This window comes from Phyllostomus discolor, chromosome 13 (genome assembly GCF_004126475.2).
Source record: "Phyllostomus discolor isolate MPI-MPIP mPhyDis1 chromosome 13, mPhyDis1.pri.v3, whole genome shotgun sequence".
Taxonomy (NCBI): domain Eukaryota; kingdom Metazoa; phylum Chordata; class Mammalia; order Chiroptera; family Phyllostomidae; genus Phyllostomus; species Phyllostomus discolor.
In genome coordinates, this window is record NC_040915.2 from 17,735,672 (window position 1) to 17,757,092 (window position 21,421).

Here is a 21,421-nt window from a genome sequence, read left to right on the forward strand (position 1 = left end):
AGCATAAATGCTTGTTTCCTTTTATTTACCAGTTTCAGAATAATGAGTTGGTTTCTTAGTATCTTCCAGAAGGGACCATTGTAATTTTTAAAATATCATAATGAACTCATGGATTTTTAACATTTAATGTATTTCACTCCCTTACAGCCCTTTCAATGTCCACATTTCATCTTTGACCATTGGGATCTTCTTCATGTTGGCTCCTGCACGTGGTCTTGTTTTTGACAGGCTGGTGTTTGATGGCCATCTTGCTTCTGAAAGGATATGGTACACCAAGGTGCACCACCAGGCTCATCTAATAACGTGTCTTCCCAGACCCAGAATCAGTCTTTTATCAACGGAATTCTTTAGTTTTGAAATAGTATTTAGAGACTTCAACAGGCGTTGAAGAAAATTAGGGCTCATCTAAATAAATGACCGTCTTTCTAAAGTATTTGAACACATGTTCTTTGTCATTTGTTTTTGAAAAAGACACTATGCAAACTAGCCTTTTAGTTTCCACCTTACTTTGAGATAATTAATTAAATACACAGTTACACTGAGTGCTGTATCAGAAATTTAAACTAGTCATATGACCTGAGATTGTACTTCTTTTTTCTCTTTAGCACGCTACTTTACTCTGCAAGGAATTCTCTGCAGTAGGTCATCCCCACAACTATTTTTAGATCATTGAGGATATGTTAAATTGTTTTTGCAATGTAATGATTGATCCTTTTCTAATGTAAGTTTTGAAAATATTGGTGCTGAGTTGATAGTATATATTCTGCTAATACTGTACATGTATTATACATATATATATATATAGGAAGAGGAGGTAATAAAAGTTTAGCACATCCATTTTCCCTCTACATTTACTGTGAAATCAAATGGTTGTTTTGTGGCTTGTTCTGTTAAGTATATTAAAAATCTTGTGAAATTTTACAGGTTTTAAGGTGATTTCATCAGGTGTTTTAAAAGATTCTATATTCACTTTATTTTGTCTTGTGTTACATAGTGAATGTCCAACTTTAGTTATAAAATACTGAGTAAATCTTATAAATAGGTCTCATATGGGGTAGTCAGTGAAAAAGTACTATAAAGGGAGATTTTGCTCTTTGATACCTTCTCTTTTTTAACCTTATTCTACAAAATTTGTCTTCCTTGAGTCTGACAGTCTTGCATCTATGTATAAGATCTAAAGGTGCTCTCTTTCATAAAGTGGTTCTTAATACCTGAGATAATTTCATATGTATAGTGGCTTATCTGTTTATCTGGGGGGTTGTCCTTTTTTTGTTTCTCTGTATTTGTTATCCACCTGCTCGTGGGATAACAAATTTTCACTATTTTAATTTTTTCTTTTGAACATTTCTTGTTATCTGAGGTTTTGCTTGTGGTGGTGTTTCTTTCTTTCTTCTTTTAAGTTCTTTTATTACTATTTTTTTCCTCCTGCTCCCAGATATGGGAGTATGTTTTGTGCCAACCTGAAATTATGTGAGTTTGAGGAGGAGTATTTTTGCTTGTTTGTTTTTTAATGACAGCCTTTATAACCACATGTCTCGTTGGATACAATACTCTACATGACTAATAGTTCAGGGCTCCTTTGTCTAATAACTTGACATGGTTGATTGTTCAGTTTTGGGTAAAATTAGCACACAGTTATTCCACTTAAGCTTATAAAAGATGAAAATCATGCAGTTATATTACCTAATTCTTACTCTTTCTTTATACCTCAGTGTATCCTAAGCAGTTTGCATATCTGTTTCTTGAGTTAGAAAGAAATCTCAGTAATCTCTTCCTCAAATACTGTTCCTATTGGTATAGTTTCTCTGTTCTTGGCTCGAGTCTCAGGAAGTACATCACTGCCTAAGAGAAGCTTGTGACTCTCAATCCCAGCTGCCCTCCTATTCTTTCCTCTATAGGACAGCCCATGTACTCTCGGGAACATGGTGCTGCTGCATCTGAGCGACTTCAGTTGGGGACACCGCCTCCTCTGTTGGCAGCTCGTTTGGTGCCACCTCGAAACCTCATGGGATCCTCCATTGGGTACCATACCTCAGTCTCCAGCCCCACCCCTCTGGTCCCAGGTAAGCTTTGCTACAGATGGCCATCCACTTCTCTGATCTTTTGTACCATAAGATGGCTAGCCTAAGACATGACCCAGCATCCTGCTGTGCCGTCACTAATTCCCCTTAAAGCTCTACCTCTCCCTCCCCCCCCATTCTTCTGCTTCTTTGGTTTGTCTCTAGTGGCTGCTAGATGATTAGGCCTCGTGTGTGTCTATCATCTCTGGTGTCTTCTGTACTTATTTTCAGTGCCTCAGTAACAAAAGTCATGCTTGTTCCTTAAACTAGTTTCTAATCTGATAGATAGCAAGTGAGTATCTACTTGGATGTTTTCTAATCAGTTATGTATTACAAGAAAAACTGGGCTAATTTTTTTTAAACTAAAACATCTGGTTTTGTGCTGGTTGTGGATAAATGTGTTTTTTTCCCCGCTCTGCCCTTTATTGTGTGGACTGGCTGTATAATATAGTAATTTCTTGAAAACTCATTTCTCCTACTGACAAGTACATTTTGAAGACTGCTTTGTGGGTGTGTCATAAAGTTTTTAATATTTCTCACTTTGCCTTTAGATTTCAGTTTATTATAATTAACTAAAGGACTTTTAAGTTTCTTGGGTTCTTTGGATTCCCAGGAATTAGAGAACAAAGTCATGTGATTATATAACTTCTTTAAAACTTTCTGCAGCCTTGAGTAGATTTGTTTTGTCAAGAGAACCAAATAGTACCTGAAAACTTTATTATAATTTGATGGTCTTATACCCTGAATCACAGAAATGATTAGTCAGTGCTAAAGATCATTTAGTTGAAATTTAATATGAATGATATAAAGAATTTTTCCATTAAGGGGAAAAAAAATAAGATGCAAGTACTTCTAAATACATTTGCAAAAATCAGCATGTTCACTTGATCTTAACCCTTTCATTTTATGTAGGGTGAAGAGGATATATTCCATTTGGATATTAACATTCAAAATTTTTTTTAACACTAACAAAATACTTAGTATTGGAATTTTAAAAATGAAGTTTTTAGTTGTAAAGAAAACAAAAGGGACCTAATGAAAATGGCATTGATGGGGTGGATCATAATAACATAATGATTACCTTGATAAATATACAATTTATCTTATTGTGCTTTTTGAAATAAAACATTTGAAATAGTATGTATGAAACCAGCTATTATCTCCCCAGTTTAAAGTGCAGATAACCTAAGTAATGGATCTATTTTCCTCCTAATTAAAAGAGTACCTAGAAGTTGGTGACACATAATGAAAGAGGAAACTCAACCAGTCTATTATATGAAGTGTTCCATGTTTGTGAAAATTTCTCTTAAAAATGTCCATTGAAGTTGGAATGAGGTGATTAATATATGGGATAAAAATGACTAGTTAAATAAATCTGGAAGTATATCAATAGTTAAGAATGGATTTGTGTATCTGTGTTTTGTGATGGTGCACGTTTATTTCTTTCTATTCTGATAGGTGTATCTATATATAGAAATATGTGTGGATTGATAAAATTAAATTTATTGAAGAAAATTTACTTTTTTCCATTTTATAGTAATGAGAAATTATTTAAGTACACTCTGATTTGTTATGTGTTTTATTTTTCCTCAGATTCATATGAACCAGATGGTTATAATCCAGAAGCTCCTAGTATTACCAGTTCTGGTAGATCTCAGTATAGACAGTTCTTCTCAAGAACACAGACACAGCGCCCAAACCTGATTGGCCTAACATCTGGAGATATGGATGCAAATCCAAGAGGTGAGAGCACCTGAACTTTTTCTGATGCTAAGTGTTGTGCAGGAGCTGAGAATAACATTTCCGACCTCACTGAGGTCTAAAAGTATTTACACACTATCTCCGAAGGGTGCTATATAATCACCTAAATAAATGTTTTTGAACAACTTTATCTCCAAAGTTTATTTTAAAGCTATAATCAGAAAGTATGTTTAAATAAAAATAATACTAGTGGTATTTAATTGCTTTTTTGGTAGGACTTTAGGCTGTTTAGCTATGGACTGGGCACTGTGCTAGATATTAAGCATAGAAAGATGAAATGATATAGGATCTAATCCTCAAAGAATGAACCGATCCTTTAAGGGCCTCCGTTGTGTTGTGAGAGCTATACTCTGCACTAGTAACAACTGAGAACCTAAAATCTTACAGTGAAACTATTTGACCATTTTTAGTGTTTATGATTGTAATCATATGTTAGGACCTTTAGAAAGCATAATCACAAACCTTAAAAGACAAAATTCAAGCATTTACCTTCAGAATGGGTTGTTAACTTCCTTTTTCCTTCTCAAAAACGTTTGAGTGAAGAATATGATGAGATTTCAATTTTTTATTATAGTTTTCAGTATTTAATTTCAATTTGAATGACTGGCCATAGGCCAACCTAGCAATATTTTTCTACTTTAATTATACAGTGAATATTTTCATATCCTGATTTTTTTAACTTTTCTTTACTAACACTAATAACACCACTATAGATCACCAGTTTGGTGTCTGCTAAACCAAATGCTTCTATATCTATTATTATCATTTATTTTCCTTATCAACAAATCTTTTGAAAAGGTACTATTTTTATTGTCTTTTTATAGATAAAGATACTCAGCATTAGAGAGGATAAAGAACTTAACCTCAGGTCATACAGCTCTTAATGACAGAACTGATATTTGAACCCCAGTCTAATTCCAAAGAATATGCTCTTCTATACTATAGTAAAGTACATATTTTTACCAAATTATTGTAATTAGCAGGAAGATCATATTCTCAGAATTTCAAGTCTTTGTCACTAGCCTGATCTGTCTGTATATTTATATACAGTAATCCATTAATCTTTCTCAGTGTAGAAGTTACGGTTTTTATACAACAGGCTTTTTTGTCATCTTGGGCAAGTCGACCTCTAGCTGTGTCTCTTCTTTATAAATCACTTTAGTCAAGAGCAGCATTAGGCAATGTCAGGTGGTGATGGTAACTGTTTTAGGGACAACATAATGGCATCTTACACTCCAGAATGCTTTATGTCATCCCAATTGCTCGCTCATCCATTAGCCTCCGAAAACAGAGAGACCTAGAAGGGCTGGGATCATATTTTATTCACTAATTTATACCCAAGGTATAATACAATTATTAAGCTACAGCAGATGCTTAAGAAATATATAAATGAAGCTACATAATAATTTTCTTCACGCACAGACGAAATGGAAAATACCATAAGCAACCTCCATTCTTATTGCAGTATTTAGTCCTACATATGTTATTCTCTGCTGCAGATTTTACTTTTTTTTTAAAGATTTTATTTATGCAGATTTTACTTTTGATGGAATTGCTAAAGTTAGGGAGAATACTCAGAATATAACAGGCATTATATTGTATTAATTTATATTTTTTGTTCATCACCCTCCTCCCACCCAGAAATAATCCATTGTAAGGTCAATTTCTTACAATATTTTAGTCTTAACTGTTGTGAATGATATGTGCTAGTTTTTATTAGTTTTGGACTCTTCCTGTCAACTTTAAGTTAAAAAATTTTTAAACCAGCCCTGGCTGGCGTAGCTCAGTGGATTAAGTGCGGGCTGTGAACCAAAGTGTCGCAGGTTCGATTCCCAGTCAGGGCACATGCCTGGGTTGCAGGCCATGACCCCAGGAACCGCACATTGATATGTGTGTGTGTCTCTCTCTCTCTCTCTCTCTCTCTCTCTCTCTCTCTCCCTCCCTCCCCCTCTCCCTCCCTTCCCTCTCTAAAAATAAATAAATAAAATCTTTACAAAATTTTTTTAAACCTATAGAAAATCAAAGAAGTGCAATGAACACCTGAATACTACCTTCACTTAGATTTACCAATTGTTAATGTTTTGTCACCTTTGGACACAAATGCTTGCTTGTGTGCCTGTACACTCTGACTTCCTCTCTTCTTTCCTCACATGTTTTTCTTTTTTAAAAAATTAAATTTATTAGCTCTGGCTGGCGTAGCTCAGTGGATTGAGCATGGGCTACGAACCAAAGTGTTGCAGGTTCGATTCCCAGCCAGGGTACATGCCTGGGTTGCAGGCCATGAACCCCAGCAACCACACACTGATGTTTCTCTCTCTCTTTCTATCTCCCACCCTTCCCTTCCCTCTCTAAAAATAAATAAATAAAATCATATTAAAAAATTAAATTTATTGAGTGACATTGTTTAATATATTATATAGGTTTCAAGTGTATAGTTCCATAATACATCATCTGTATAGTGCACTGTGCAGTCTAATCTCCTTCCGTCATTATATTTTTGGCCCTGTTTACCCTCTTTATCTCCTCCCATTTTTTTCTTGAACCACTTGAAATTATAGATTGTGACACTTTTGTTTACATCTGAGAATAAGACATAGTCCTATATAAGCACAATGTTACTGTCACATAAAAAATTATAATTCCATAGTAATAGCCTATCCAAGTGAACTTCTTATTTAATTACATCAGGAGACAAATAATATTACTGTTCATGGTGCTGAGTTTGATTGTTTGCCTGAGGTGATAATTGATCATTGTTCTGTCTCTCCATTGTAAAGTGAATAATTTGTAGAGTGATACTTTGGCACCAGGTAAATATCTTGTTCTCCAACAACCTTTCACTGATTTTTTTTTCATTCATTAATGATCTTTGCCTGAATTATTTGTTACACGGGGGTTGCCTGTTTTTAAACTCAGATATTGTGTTTTTTAAAAAAGTAGGAAAAGGAGGTAATTGATGTTTTGCTTAAGTTTTTCTGAAAGAGGTTATTCACAGTGACTCTTAGCTTTTGGACTAAATTTGTTAATCATCTGAAATTCTCCAAATGTAATGCATTGTCAATAATATTACTTTTTCTTTCTAACAGCTGCTAACATTGTCATCCAGACTGAACCTCCAGTTCCTGTGTCAATTAATAGCAACATAACCAGAGTAGTTCTTGAACCAGATAGCCGAAAAAGAGCTGTGAGTGGTTTGGAAGGTCCACTCACAAAGAAACCTTGGCTGGGAAAGTAAGATAATTTGCTAATTAGTAACATCTGATTGTTGTTTTTGTTACTTTGTTTGCATTAGTAAATTTGTATAATTAAGAGTTGTCATTAATCAATAATTATCATTCTGTGTGTCTCAAAGTTAGCATTCTCAGAGATACTCTTAGAATGTGTTAGAAATTGAAAAAGCTAACAGAATGTAACATTGTAGATATGAATAATTTATATTTACTTATTTCTAGGCTTAACCCAATATTAAGAATTGAAACTCTGGAAATGAATAAAAAAGAAAAAAATTCTGTACTTTTGCAGAAGTTGAAAAATGAACCATTAAAAATGTTATTCTGGTCTTGCTTTAGTGTTAGATTCCCTGATTATTGTGGTTGATCTTGTTAGCATGATTTTTAATCTTAGTTGGGCCTCTTCTTTTTGTGATTTCCATTTAATAAGGATGTAAAAATATTTTAGTACTTTCTGAAGACTTTTGAGTGCTTACAAAAGATACTCTTAATAAATATAACCTTACATTCTTTGCTGACATATCATCTCTTGGCTAGGCATAAGGTGACAGAATTAACCAAGATTTATTATTTTTCCTTTCAGGCAAGGAAATAACAGTCAGAGTAAACCAGGATTCTTGAGAAAGAATCAGTATACAAATACCAAATTAGAAGTCAAGAAAATCCCTCAGGAATTGAACAACATCACCAAGCTCAATGAACACTTCAGCAAATTTGGAACTATTGTTAACATCCAGGTACATGCGGCTATGTTGGTGACAGAATCCATGCATTTTAGCATTTTTGAAAATATTCCTACCAGCTTACCTGGTTTAAAAGAGCCAGTGATTAGTCTGATTATCTCTGCTATCATTACACATCTGTATGTCTAACTTAATGATGGAGTTATTAAAATGAATTTGTTCTTTTAAACTGACTTGGTTCTTTTCTGCACCTTCTTCCTGAAAGACACTGCACTGGCTACTGTGCTTTTATAGTTCTATCTCTGGACAAATGACTTTATTTCCTGCTTTAGTATTCTAACTAGGTAGGTGAGTTTCTTGGTAATTTCTAAGATTGTAATTTTGTCCAACTGACTTGTATATTGTGGTGAAGTAGTTACTGCTTAAGGATTGTCCTAACTGAGAATTTTAGCAGCACAACATGTTTTCTAACATCAAATTGTGTCTTTTGTATTTTGTTGTCTACTTACTAGGTATCTGAAATTAGGATTTTGTGATTGGGTGTTATGCTATAATTGAGGGTATTTGGAAGCCTACTTAAGTTAGAATTTCAGTCAGTCACTGCTGATATTTAGTGTTGTCATCAAACCAAAATACAATTTATAGAACTGAGTCTAAGAAGGTAGTATAGGGGAAGTTGATATTTCAAAGAATTGAGGTATGCTAGTCTTTTTGAGAGATTTTTAAGGAAGTTTCCACCCTGAGTGCAGAAGTAATGCATGTTTAATTTTACAGATAATTGGGAATACATTAAATAAAAGTAAATAAGCAAATCACCCAAATCTCACTGCTTAGTAATACCAATTATTAATCTTTTGATGAAATGACATACTGTATTTATTTATATGGAAGAATACAAATGCACACACACACATTTTCTCTTTTTAAAAATGTTTCACACACTTAAAAAAATTATAAAAGATCATACCAAAAGCCTCTAACTATATTTTTTTCTCTTAAGTTTTTCCTAGGTTATTATTATTTTGTGACATGTAGAGAAATTAGCTTAGTGTAGATGGGTGTATTGGTCTGCTCCATAAACTAGGTGGCTTAAACAATAAAAATTTATTTTGGGGAAATCTAAGAATACCGTGCTGGCCAAAATGGTTCCTGATGAGGACTCTGTTTCTGGCTTGTAGATGGCCACGTTCTTGCTATGTCCTCACGTGTTACAGGGAAGATATCTCTTCCTGTAAGGCCAACAGCCCTGTCTGATTAAGGCACCACCTTTATGACTCCATTTAACCTCAGTTACCTCTTAAAAGCCTATCCTAAAAGCTTATTTTTAAATAGTCATATATGGGGTTAGGGCCTCAACATAATGAATTTTGGAGAGGCCATTATTCAGTCCATAGCAATAGACCATAATTTATTGAACTCTTCCCTGTGGTTGGGAGTTTATGTTGTTTCTGTTATTTTATATAAAAACAATGCTCTGGTGAGCCTCCGTGTGGATAAATCTTTCATTATTTTTTATCCTGCATTGCTGAATTAAAGGGAATTTTAAGACCTTTTATTTGAACTACCAGATTGTTCTCCAAAAGGATTATGCCAATTGATACTCCCAAATGCAATGTCTAAAACCTCATCAACACTATAATATGCATCCATTACATTTTTAAAATTAGTTTAAGTGAAAAATTGTTTAATTTGCTTTTTTTATTACTATGTAGACTATATAGACCACTTACAGTTCTTTTGGATTTATCTATTCATTGTCTTTGCCTATTTTTTATGAAAGACATTTATAATAATGCTTTTTCAAGCCTTTGCTTATCATATATGTTAAAAATAGCTTTCCACTTGTCATTTATTTTGTTTATGTCACGTTTGGACTGACAGGTTATAAAATTTTATGTTTGCTGCTTTTATGTTTGCTAAATCTGCTGCTTGTCTTTATGAATCCTACCTTTACAGGTATGTTTACATGGGCTTTTCAGACCTTGAGATTATAAAAATATCTGCCTTTTTTCTTCTGGGTTTGTATGGGGTGTTTTGTTTCTTATTGTAAAATATTTTCTCTCTGTAGAGTTAATTTGAATGTGAGATATCATGGAGGGGTCTAACATTCTTCGATATGTAATTCTGAAGTAGGCATATCTTTTAGGGGATAGAGAACTTTATTTACAAAGGATTCATAATGGATTTCAGCAGGCTGTTTTCTACTTCTGAATTCTTAATTTACTTGCATTTAACTATTTGTTAATATCTGTGTTTTTGGTTTTGTTGCTTTTGTTTTTTTCTTATAGGTTGCTTTTAAGGGAGATCCAGAAGCAGCCCTCATCCAGTATCTTACCAATGAGGAGGCCAGGAAAGCCATTTCCAGCACTGAAGCAGTCCTAAACAACCGATTCATCCGAGTCCTGTGGTATAGAGAGAATAATGAGCAACCAGCACTACAGTCCCCAGCACAGCTGCTCCTGCAACAGCAGCAAACACTTAGTCACCTGTCACAGCAGCACCATCACCTACCACAGCACCTTCATCAGCAGTCTTCTCCTGCAACGGTACATGGAGGTATCCAGAAGGTAATCTGCTGTTCACAGGGAATTAGTGGTCCTCTTGTCCCACCCTTTAGATTGGTGTTCTTAGTTTGCAGTCCTTTGGTCTACATCATAGCCCTTCCGTCTACATCACAGCCCTTCCGTTTGATCTGCAGACCAGCAGCATCTAATGTCCTGAGAGCAATTTCTTGGGCCTCACTCCAACATACTGAATCAGAATTCCTATGGTAGGGCCCAAAAATCTTTATTTTAACAAGCTCTCCAGGTGATTCTTTTATACCCTGAAGTTTGAGAATCACTTACCAGGGTACAAATTCCTGGGCCTTATCTTTCCAAACCTACAAGTCAATCTCTAGATATAGGGCCCATAAATCTTCATGTTTAAGAAATACCCTTAGTGATTCTTCTTAATATTAAAGTCCACCACTGAACAGTTCTGAACCTAGAACTTAGGAGTTTTGGGGTTAGAATCAGTCACCCTTTTACCCATCCTTTTGTTCCACTTTTTTTTTTCATGTAGAAAAATTCTGTTCATTTTAAAACTGAAATGGAAGCTGCAAGGAATGGGATTTTTGTTTGTTCTATCCATTCTATCCCTAGTGCCTAAAAACAAGGCCTGGCACATATTGCTCAAAATACATTTTAATGAACAGATGAAAGAAAGAAAGAACAAACATTAAACCATGCGTTAAAACCATTTAGATATTGGTGATCGTGGTCATTTCCTCTCCTAGGTGTTTTGTTTGGATTGAATGCATTCAGATTTTTTTTTAACATATTCCTTTAAGTAGTCTTAACTTTATCATCTGGCTTATTTGCACCTATCTCTGCTTTTGTTTTGTCTAGGTCCCACTTCATGTTAGGGCCCAAAGGTGCATGCTTCCCCTAGACTTTGGCTAAATGGTATATAAAATAGTAATATCATCACCTCTGTGATCATTAGACCCTGTTATGTTAATGCAGTCTAAGATTGTATTATGTTCGGGGGTGGTCATAACACTATTAATTTATAAATAATCTGCTGTGGATTAAAACCCTTATATCAGTCAAAACATTATATATTGAAGGAAATTTAAAAATTATTAGAAATTTTTCCCTGTATGAGCATATACACTTATATGCATGCATTTTGTTGTGACATATTTCAGATGAGATTGGGTACATTCAGGGTGGTATGGCTGTAGACTTGTTGTGACATATTTCAGACATCCAGAAAAGAATGAATGATAACAATCATTGGTGTATCTTCACTTAAAAAGTAAAATCTTACAAATAACTAAAGCACCTTTCCTTTCCATTTTCTTTTTTACCTTTCTCTCCAGGGTAATCACTATCTTAAATTTGTATCATTCTTGAGCATTTAAAAAACTTTTACCACATACATATGTGTTTATTTTATGTATACAGATGATGAGCAAACCACAGACACCAGGTGCATATGTTCTTAACAAAGTTCCTGTGAAACATCGTCTTGGACATGCAAGTACTAACCAGAGTGATACAGCACACTTGTTGAATCAGTCAGGTGGTTCTGGAGAGGATTGCCAGGTATGTGCTTCTGTGAACTTCAGATATGTTTAGAGTTGTTCAGTGACAAAGAATTTAACAAATTGTTATCACTCCGATTTGTAATGTCTTGTTTCTCTCACATAAGTGACAGCTAATGTAAGTGTAGCAAGCATACTTCCCTAATTTCCATGATTCAGCGAGAAATTTGCTAAAGTTTTGTTTTCTGTTTGAAGCTAAATAGGAATTTGAGAATTTTGGCTGTTTATTAATAGGGTAAATGTCTTTATTAATTTGTATCTTCTATAATTTTTCTCTTTAATATAATTAAGAACATAGTAAAGGAGATTCTGTTATAATTAAAAGTCAAACATTGAATATATTTTAAGTAGCTTCTTTTGCTTTTAGGAATATACCTATAAACAGTGGCTCTCCATCCAGCCTGGTGATTATTTCAGAGAACTAGGAAAACTGAAAAAGAACATTATGAGGTGGCTAGCTGTACTAGACATTAAAAATACTGTGAAGTCTTTATAATTAAAACAATTTGATACTGGCACATGAAGAGACAAATCAGTGGACCAGAATAGAAGATTGAAAAATAGGCTCGCTTCCAAAAGGAATTTATTGTTTGCCACCATAGTATCTCAGATCAGTGGGGCAAATATGGACTTCATGATAGTGGTGTTGGGATAATTGGATAGCCATATAGAATAGATAGAGTTCAATCCATTTTTAAAATCACATAATAAACTAGGATAATTTTCACAAGGATCTGAGATTTAGATGCTGATAGAAATGCTAAATGGGCCCTGGCTGGTGTACCTGAGTGGATTGAGTGCGGGCTGTGAACCAAATGGTCACTGGTTCAATTCCCAGTCAGGGCACATGCCTGGGTTGTGGGCCAGGTCCCCAGTGGGGGCCACGTGAAAGGCAACCACATATTGATATTTCTCTCTCTGTCTTCCTCCCTCCCTTCCCCTCTCTAGAAATAATAAATAAATAAATAAATAAATAAATAAATAAATAAATAAAATCTTTTTTAAAAATGCTAAATGGTACGGCCCCCATGAAAGGAAATTTGGCAGTGCCTGGCATTTACTTTAACCAGTCATCTTCCTTCTAATAACCAATGCCAAAGGACTGCTAGGCAAACTATGAAAAGACATGTTCAAGACCTGTAGACTCTTTATAATAGCAAAAGACTGGGAACAATTCAAATATTCATCAGTAGAGGACTAATTACTTAACATGCAATGCACGTATACCACACATAGCAAACACAAGGCCCACAGGCCGAATCTGGCCCTCTACCTTGTTTTATCTGGCCTGGCATCTTGTTACTACCTGGCAGTAGCACCGAGCTTCTTGCCCCTAGTTAAGGAGGAGTTACATTTATGCAGTTCTAAAATATATTTGGTCCTTTGAAGGCAACTGTGAGGCTGATGGGGCCCCTGGTGAAAATGAGTTTGACACCCCTGATCTGCACGATAGTGCATGTGAAATTTCACAAAGGAATGAATGTTTTTTTAAAACACACACACAGCCCCAATGTGGTGATCATCAGGATGTATTGTTAAAAAGGCAAAATGGAACACAAACATATAGTCTGCCACTGTTGATGTAAGAAGAGGGCAATGAATACATGTAAGTAGTTGCTTGAAATAGGAAAAAAACAAAAATTCATATAATTTAAATTTAGAGCTAGCTGGCCAGAGCTGTCATTTTTGTTTTAATAAATAATAATAGTAACATGAACAGCAGCTGTGCAGGGTTTGTAACTACTTGAGAGACTTTCCTATGTAGTGAAAGTAGCTTAATTTTGAAGATAATTAAGTATTGTATGAATGAGAGTAGTTTTGTATTTGGATATATTAGTTACCTGATTGTGTTTTCCATGAATTTCTTCTTATATCCTGTGTCACTTATATCTTACATTCATAGTTAATTTAAAAATACAGAGCAGACTGTTTTAGCAAAGACTTGAACCAGAGAGACTGCAGTGTATGTAACACAGTAGCTAGCTCTGCTGTGCCTTAACAAGGGGAAGTTTCACTGGAGAGTAATCTATTCAGAAGATGAAAGGAATCCAAATACCAAAACTGGCACTGTAAAGATGGCTGTCACTTTGCTTGCAAAGTCAGATCTGTGAGCTGTCATACAGCATTTGATTAAATATAATAATAAGATTATGATTAAAAGTACCTTAATTCTTAGAATTGCAGTTATTAGAAACACAAGTTCTTATTTGGCACTTCACATTATGATACCCTTCAGCCAAGACCACCAGAACACACTTAATAGTTGAACAAATTGGTTTATTTAGCAAAGGAAAAAGTACACAAGGAAACGATAGGGCACTTCTGTTAGAGTGTTAGAAAGGACTTATTTTAGTCCTGATCAGTGAGGCTAAGTGGGTTGGATGTGAACCTGCAAAGTGAAAGGTTGCTGGTTCGATTCCTGGTCAGGGCACATGCACTGGTTGCAGGCCAGATGTAGTGAGAGGCAACCAGTCAATGTTTCTCCCTCTCTTTCTTTCTCCCTACCTTCCCCACCTTGTAAAAATAAATAAGTAAAATATTTTTTTAAGAGGACTTAATTTTAGGTTTAGCCTATGTTACGTGATATGGGGCAGGATATAAGAAAACAGGAGTAATTCTGTGATCAGATATAAGTCTAGTTAGAAGGAGGAAAGACTGGAATGAAGCTAAAATATAATCAGTAAAAAAAGCTATAGTCATTTCTGTTAGCCAGGAAAGAGAGGTTTAGTTATTTTTATAGTTTGAATAGAGTTTGTGTTTCTTTCTGTGCTCTGTCGTGATTGTGGAGTGATCTTGTTATTGTCATGATCCATCATGGTCACAAGGGTTGACCCTGTCTGAGGTTGATATTCTGTCAAACTGTTTATATTTAATAGGAGGACCTAGCTGTGAGTGACAGGCCAGCTCCTAGATGTGACAGTTTGTTGTTCTTTTTATCACAATTAAAATTAAGAGAGAGAAGAAAAATACATGATTGCATTCAGAAATTATTCTAAAAATTAATTTTTGTTTTTGTATTTGAGGGCCAGTTGAATTATGTTTTACGAACTAGTTTTATAAATGTAGTTTTTAAATATAAAATATAAAATTAAATCCAAAAACAACAGAAATATATGCAGTCTTTATTAAAAATGACTTTGAAGCATTTCTAAGATTTAATTTAATTGTATTTGTTTTTCACAGATATTTTCATCTTCGGGCCATCAAAAGATTTATAGCTCCTCGAACTTAAAGACTCCTTCAAAGCTTGGTTCAGGGTCTAAATCTCATGATGTTCAAGAAGTTCTTAAAAAGAAGCAGGTAACAGCTTTAATTTTTTTTCCTTAAAGAGAAAAGGACCCACTGAATTTTTAAGTGATTATGTTAATAACCTCTGACAGCTGATGTTATGGAACTCCATCGTCATGTTTATTTAGCTGCTGCTGGATGCAGTGTACCTTTTGTTCATGTGAACAAACAGAAAAAATGTTTTATAATTGCCTTTTGGTGGCTCCATCGAGCACAATGGAAGACCTTTTTCTGTGTAAAAGTAAACATCCAAGCTGTCACGTCTTTTTGTTCTCCAAGGCATAGAAGCAGATATTTTATCTCATTATTTATTTTCTTTTTTCTTTCTGGCTTTGTAAGTTAGATAATGTTTCGCATAAAATAAAACCTTTATGGCCTGGCTGGTGTGGTCAGTGGATTGAGCACTGACCTGGGAACCAAAATGTTACCAATTCAATTCCCAATCAGGACACATGCCTGGGTTGCAAGCCAGGTCCCTGGTGAGGGGCATGCAAGAGGCAACCAATCAATGTATGTCAATCAAAATGATGTTTCTCTCCCTTTCTTCCTTCCCTTCTCTCTAAAAGTAAATAAGATTTTTAAAAAATATATATATATAACCTTTAGGTAGTTATTCACGACTCAATTCTAAGTTTCATATTATCTTAGATTTAAATTCACACAGTTTCTCAAGTGAAATATGTATTATTTCAGTGTAATTCAAGATTTAATCAACAGAGGGGTGGGAGGCAGCATTTTCCTGGCAAAAGACATAGATTTTGCTGTCATTTTTAACTGATAGTCTATCTCACATTTTTACTCCGAAAATAAGGATTTGGTTTATTACATCAGCAAGTGAGGCCAACTCCTGTTTTTCCTCATAGATAACATTCAAGTAATTCAAGTGAATAAACCTCACAGATACAGCTAGTGTTCAGCATTTTAAATAAGTACAGTTATAAAAGTAACCCTTTTATATTGGAAGTGTGGAAAAATATATTTAAAGGTTTTATCTCTGGTTTCTGATATTTTTTGATTATGAGGAAAATCTTATCATAGGGATGTCCCAGAAAAAATGAGTTGGCAAGTTTTGTTTAATTTTTTCTTTACCTGTTCATGTAGGAAGCAATGAAACTACAACAAGATATGAGGAAAAAAAGGCAAGAAGTGTTAGAAAAACAAATAGAATGCCAGAAGGTAAGACAAGGAGCTCATTATTTCCATGTTGGTATTGATGTATAGAATGGATTTTACAAAGATATCCCTAATGGTAAGAATTTTAAGGGTTATTTGTTAATAAGCTTTACTAAGCATAGTTTTACTTCTTCTGTTTGTTTTATAGATGCTAATATCCAAGTTAGAAAAAAATAAAAATATGAAACCAGAAGAGAGAGCAAATATAATGAAGACTTTGAAAGAGCTTGGTGAAAAGATCTCACAACTGAAAGATGAGTTAAAAACATCTTCTGCAGTCTCCACACCATCTAAAGTGAAGACCAAAACAGAGGTATCTGTTTGCATTTTTTATTCAACATAGGGCTATCGAACATCTGTTACATGCTTGGCACTTTGAAAGTACAGTGGAACCCTGTAGTAGATGGCTAATAGTCTCATGGGGAGACAATTATAATAACAAGTTTTAAAAATATTTCTATAGATGCTGTGTGCTCTCTTTGAAAGAGGTTATAATACCCTATTTGAATAAAGGTGTGTTCTTTTAATTGAAATTTTTGCTTCTCTGTGCTGAAAATGAAACAGCTGGAGTGATAGTGAGCAAACAAGTTACTTCCTATTTCAGCAGTTTTTTGTAATTCTGTAATACTGTTGTAATAAAGTCATTTTATTAATCAAAAAGTATCATTTGCTTTAATACAGGTAAAAATGTGGCGTTCTATTGGAATGAATAATCTAAAGTTCTAGGTCTGTTTAAGTCTAATTGTATTAATTTCCATTTGTTTTCTTATTATAAGTAAATATTTGCTTTACATAGTGGTTCCTTTATACCATAGCTCTGTGGTTGGATTTTAGATTAATTTTAAGTGCTTTGAGAACCGATAATAAATTTTTCAGATATATAGAACTCAATTTTTTATATACAATATTACATTACTTTTGAAATTGTGGTTCTGTATTAGTATAGGAATGTGAAGTGTTTTATTAAGATTTCTTTTTAAGAATATAATAAAAAAGTTTTTATTGAAATTTTCCACAATTATAGAAAGAACATGTGCACATTTCAAAAATTAAAGGGAATATATAGTAGCAAAATAATCTCTTACACTCATGTACCTGAAGATTATCTGTCTCTCTCCAAAAAGAAAAAGTGGCAATAGTTACAGAGTTCATAACAGTTAAGTAGCTGTTATGTTGGTACTATTAATGACTTTTTACTGTATAATTTATTTTCCCCCATTTTGTTTTATTTATAATGTTTTATTATGTGAAAATTATTCTCAGCTTCCTTATCTTAGATGACTGTTTTCAAGGTCTGAGTTTTTGGCCATCTTCAGCAATAATACTGCTTGTTGTTTTTACTGAGACCAATATACTGTCTGTGTGTTGTCAGTATTATATCTGTAAAGCTACTTTCTCTAACACACTCATGTTTATTCATCTTCTCACTCTCATTTTCCCAAAAGAGATGTATGTCATTCTGTAAGTATAATATTCTGAATAAGATCTTGTAAATAATCTCAAAAATACACTGAATTTTTTCAAAGGCCCAGAAAGAACTGTTAGATACTGAATTGGACCTTCACAAGAGGCTGTCCTCCGGAGAAGACACAACAGAATTACGGAAAAAACTCAGTCAGTTACAGGTCGAGGTGAGACCTAAGAGGAGTTACTGACCACTACATTTAACATCTCAAAAAAATAGCTTTCTCTTCTTCTGTTTTCCAAGGTTTAGTCTAAAAGTGTATATTCTACCTTCGGTTGTTGTTATTCAGGCCGCACGATTAGGTATCTTACCAGTGGGTCGAGGAAAGACCATGCCCTCCCAAGGTCGAGGAAGAGGCCGGGGTCGTGGAGGAAGAGGAAGGGGCTCGCTGAATCACATGGTGGTGGACCACCGGCCCAAAACATTGTCAGTCGGGGGACTCATTGAAGAGGAAAAAGACGACTTACTTCAGCATTTCTCAGTAAGTATTTTAAGTAGCAAATACAAACTCTAAAACCACTGTATTCAGCATTTCCTGGCTGCATTCTATATAAATGTCAAATGTTTTATAGATTAGAAAAGAAGTTGTAAAAATATGGGTATTCGCAAATTTTTTTAATATATTTGAAGGTCAAGAAGTAGCTCATGTTCTGTAATTCCATAATACTCCTCATAAGCGCATTTGTAGTGACAAGTTGTTCCAAAGCTGTCTTTGGTTTTTGTTTTAGGGTTATTACATGGTTTACCAGGTTTTCATAGTTAATAAGTTAAAATAATCTGGGATGGAGGCAAAATTCAAAGGAAGAATTTATTAGGATAAGAGACATGTTTACTTATGTTCTGTATGTATGTACAACCATTTACTTTTAAACAAGCATGCAGAGATTTGTTACAGGTAAATATCTATTATTTGCACATAAACAGTATATTCTCTTTCCAACTACTTATTCATTCATCCAGTAAATATTTGAGTGTTGTTTGTGCTAGAGTATTGCATACATAATCTCATTTAATCTTAAATAACCATATAAAGTACGTGTGAGATCCCATGTGTACAGGTGGGAAAACTAAAGCTTAAATATAAGTTAACCAAGATCTAACAGTTAAGTGATAGAACCAAGACACAATTGGCTCTTAGCACCAGGATCCCTATTCCTAAAACAACTTTTTAAAGATCTTATTTCTTTTTAGAGAGAGCTGATGGGAGGGAGAAAAACACAGACATGGGAATAAAAACACCGATTGGTTTCCTATCATGTGCAACCCAACTGGGGGGCTGAATTCACAACCCAGACATGTGACCAGGGATCGAACCAGCAACCTGTTGCTGGGATGACACCCAAACTGCTGAGCTACACTGGTCATGGCTCAGACAACATTTTAAAGAGAAAGCATTTTTAACCTTATTACTGTATTTTGCCATGTACAATAATGCACTCCCGTGCATAATGCGCACCCACATTTTAGCACTATTTCCCTGTATAATTGTGTACCCTGATTTTTCCCTCAAAAGTTTGGGCAAAAGGAATGTATTGTATACATGGCAAAACATGGTAAGTGTTAAAGTTTCTAATTAGTTTGATGGCCATTAATCCTGTTTCACCCTGACTCTTGGAGAATGGTGGGTTAGAAAGTGTCCAGAGTTTAGAACCTTTGGGCTATGGCTAGTTGACCGTTAAGTCAGTTCTTTTCACTGGTTTGCCTCTTTCGTTTTCTCTTTGTAAAGTGGAGACTAGCTTTAAGTGACTTTTTTGAAGGTAATAGATGGAGCACTATGCTCGGGCAGGGTATTCTGTAGAAGCTGAGTGAATGTTACTGTATTTTTTGGACCATAAGACGCACCTAGGTTTTAGAGGAGGAAAATAGGGAAAACATTTTTGAAGCAAAAAATGTAAAATATTTAATAACATAGATGACATAATATTTCACCAATGTAAATGTAAACAGAATGCAACAGCAACATTAATAACCATTATTCCTCCCAAATTGGGGGTGGGGAGGGGTGCGTCTTATAGTCTGAAAAATACAGTGATTTTTTTCTTAAGTACATAAAATTAAAACCTCCATGCCAAATAAATGGGGCATTTAGACTCAGTGCCAGCTCTGGTGAGGTGATACTGGGTGTTGTAAAGCATAATTTTTATAAATTTGTCTCTACAGAAAGTTCTAGTTATAAAAAGTAGGCAATCATAGGAAGCTGCATGCTCTGTCCTGAGGGTCGCTGGAGATTGTATGTAGATGTTTAAGTTTAAACCCAGAAGTCATGTTGGTATGAATCTCTTTCCTTAAGTAGAATCATTTCAGAGCATCAAATGATAATCAGTTTTTACATGCATGCATTTGATAAGTCTGAAATACGATGTTCGGTTTCTGGAAGGGGGCATGGCTAGGCATTCGGGGAAGGAGGAAAGCCAAGGCAATGAGGTAACTTCAAGAAAGAGACACTGCCATTGGTTTTCACGGTGTTTGTGTGTGTTTGTTTTGATCAAGTCTTTATTAGACTTTCTTTAGTACTAGAAACACATTTACCCTAATAACAGATACTTGGGCAGTATAGTATGCCTTCTTTGAAAGATACAGAAATACATATGCCTACGTGTTAGTGTAAATAGATGTGGCAGGCTTAAAGGGTAACTATTTGAGGTCTTTTACATTCCACAAAGGCTAGGGTAAAATGTGTATTTTCAATATCTTTTTATTGTCATTAATAACTGTAAAATGATCATGAAGATCCCTATCTGTATGAAAGATGATGGATGGATTTTGGAGAAGTTATTCTGAAGAATGAGTCCTTCAGTTTATTTTGTATCCAGTAATCCATTTCTAAGAACTTAACACAAGGGAGTTTTAGAGTTGTATGCAAATGGTATTGGTAAGTATGCTCAGTGTAGCGTGCTTTATACTTAGTGAAAAAATGAAGATAATCTAAATGCTGATGAGTATGCTGTTGGTATTAAAACATTTTTAAAGAATAGTGACATGAGGAAATTCTTGGAATTAACTTTTTGGTTAGAATAAAGGTGGCATACCCCCTGGCCAGTGTGGTTCAGTTGGTTGGGCATCATCCCATGAACTGAAAGGTTATAGTTCCGTTCCCAATCAGGGCACATGCTTAGATTGTGTGTTCAGTAGCTGGGCAGACCATGTACGAAAGGCAACTGATTAGTGATTCTCTCTCATCAGTGTTTCTCTCCCCCCCTTCTGCTGTCGCTACCGGGGGGAAAATTGGGATACAAGATTAAAACATAAACCAAAAAAATTGAAAGTACATTAAATTGGTAGTTCTGGGTGGCAGATTTCAAGTTAGCTTGAATTTTTCTTTTCCTCCTTAGCACTTCTTTATTTTCCCAGCTTTCTAACTAAACACATATTATTTTTTAAATTAGACATTTTAAACTCACATTTACTTTTAGGTGAAGCATCAGTGTTTTTATGGTATATTTTAAAACCAAATTTGAGGATATGTGTTAATGTTGGGCTTTTAGGTCCCAGGTATCTATATAACAGTATATAGAAGTAAAAGTATACACAAATTTAAAGCATATAGATATTTAATACATAATGCAAGCTATATATAACAAAATAAAGTATATATAATAATAGATAAATATTTTAATATTTCAGTTCAACAAATTTTTTTAATCCTCACCTGAGGATATATTTATATGAGT

The 21,421-nt window shown here is 34.5% G+C and overlaps 1 protein-coding gene across 2 annotated transcripts in view; it reads left to right on the forward strand.

Annotated features, from left to right (window-relative positions):
* Positions 1 to 21,421, forward strand: part of RBM27 (RNA binding motif protein 27) — a 74,320-nt gene that overhangs the window by 32,173 nt on the left and 20,726 nt on the right. For both annotated transcript variants that reach the window (XM_036014300.1, XM_028528862.2), the window contains exons 9-19: positions 1,899 to 2,063; positions 3,654 to 3,803; positions 6,908 to 7,052; positions 7,635 to 7,788; positions 10,023 to 10,301; positions 11,685 to 11,825; positions 15,008 to 15,124; positions 16,214 to 16,288; positions 16,434 to 16,598; positions 17,812 to 17,916; positions 18,040 to 18,231. In XM_036014300.1, the coding sequence (XP_035870193.1) occupies positions 1,899 to 2,063; positions 3,654 to 3,803; positions 6,908 to 7,052; positions 7,635 to 7,788; positions 10,023 to 10,301; positions 11,685 to 11,825; positions 15,008 to 15,124; positions 16,214 to 16,288; positions 16,434 to 16,598; positions 17,812 to 17,916; positions 18,040 to 18,231 (1,688 nt within the window). The remainder of the gene's footprint in view (positions 1 to 1,898; positions 2,064 to 3,653; positions 3,804 to 6,907; positions 7,053 to 7,634; positions 7,789 to 10,022; positions 10,302 to 11,684; positions 11,826 to 15,007; positions 15,125 to 16,213; positions 16,289 to 16,433; positions 16,599 to 17,811; positions 17,917 to 18,039; positions 18,232 to 21,421) is intronic.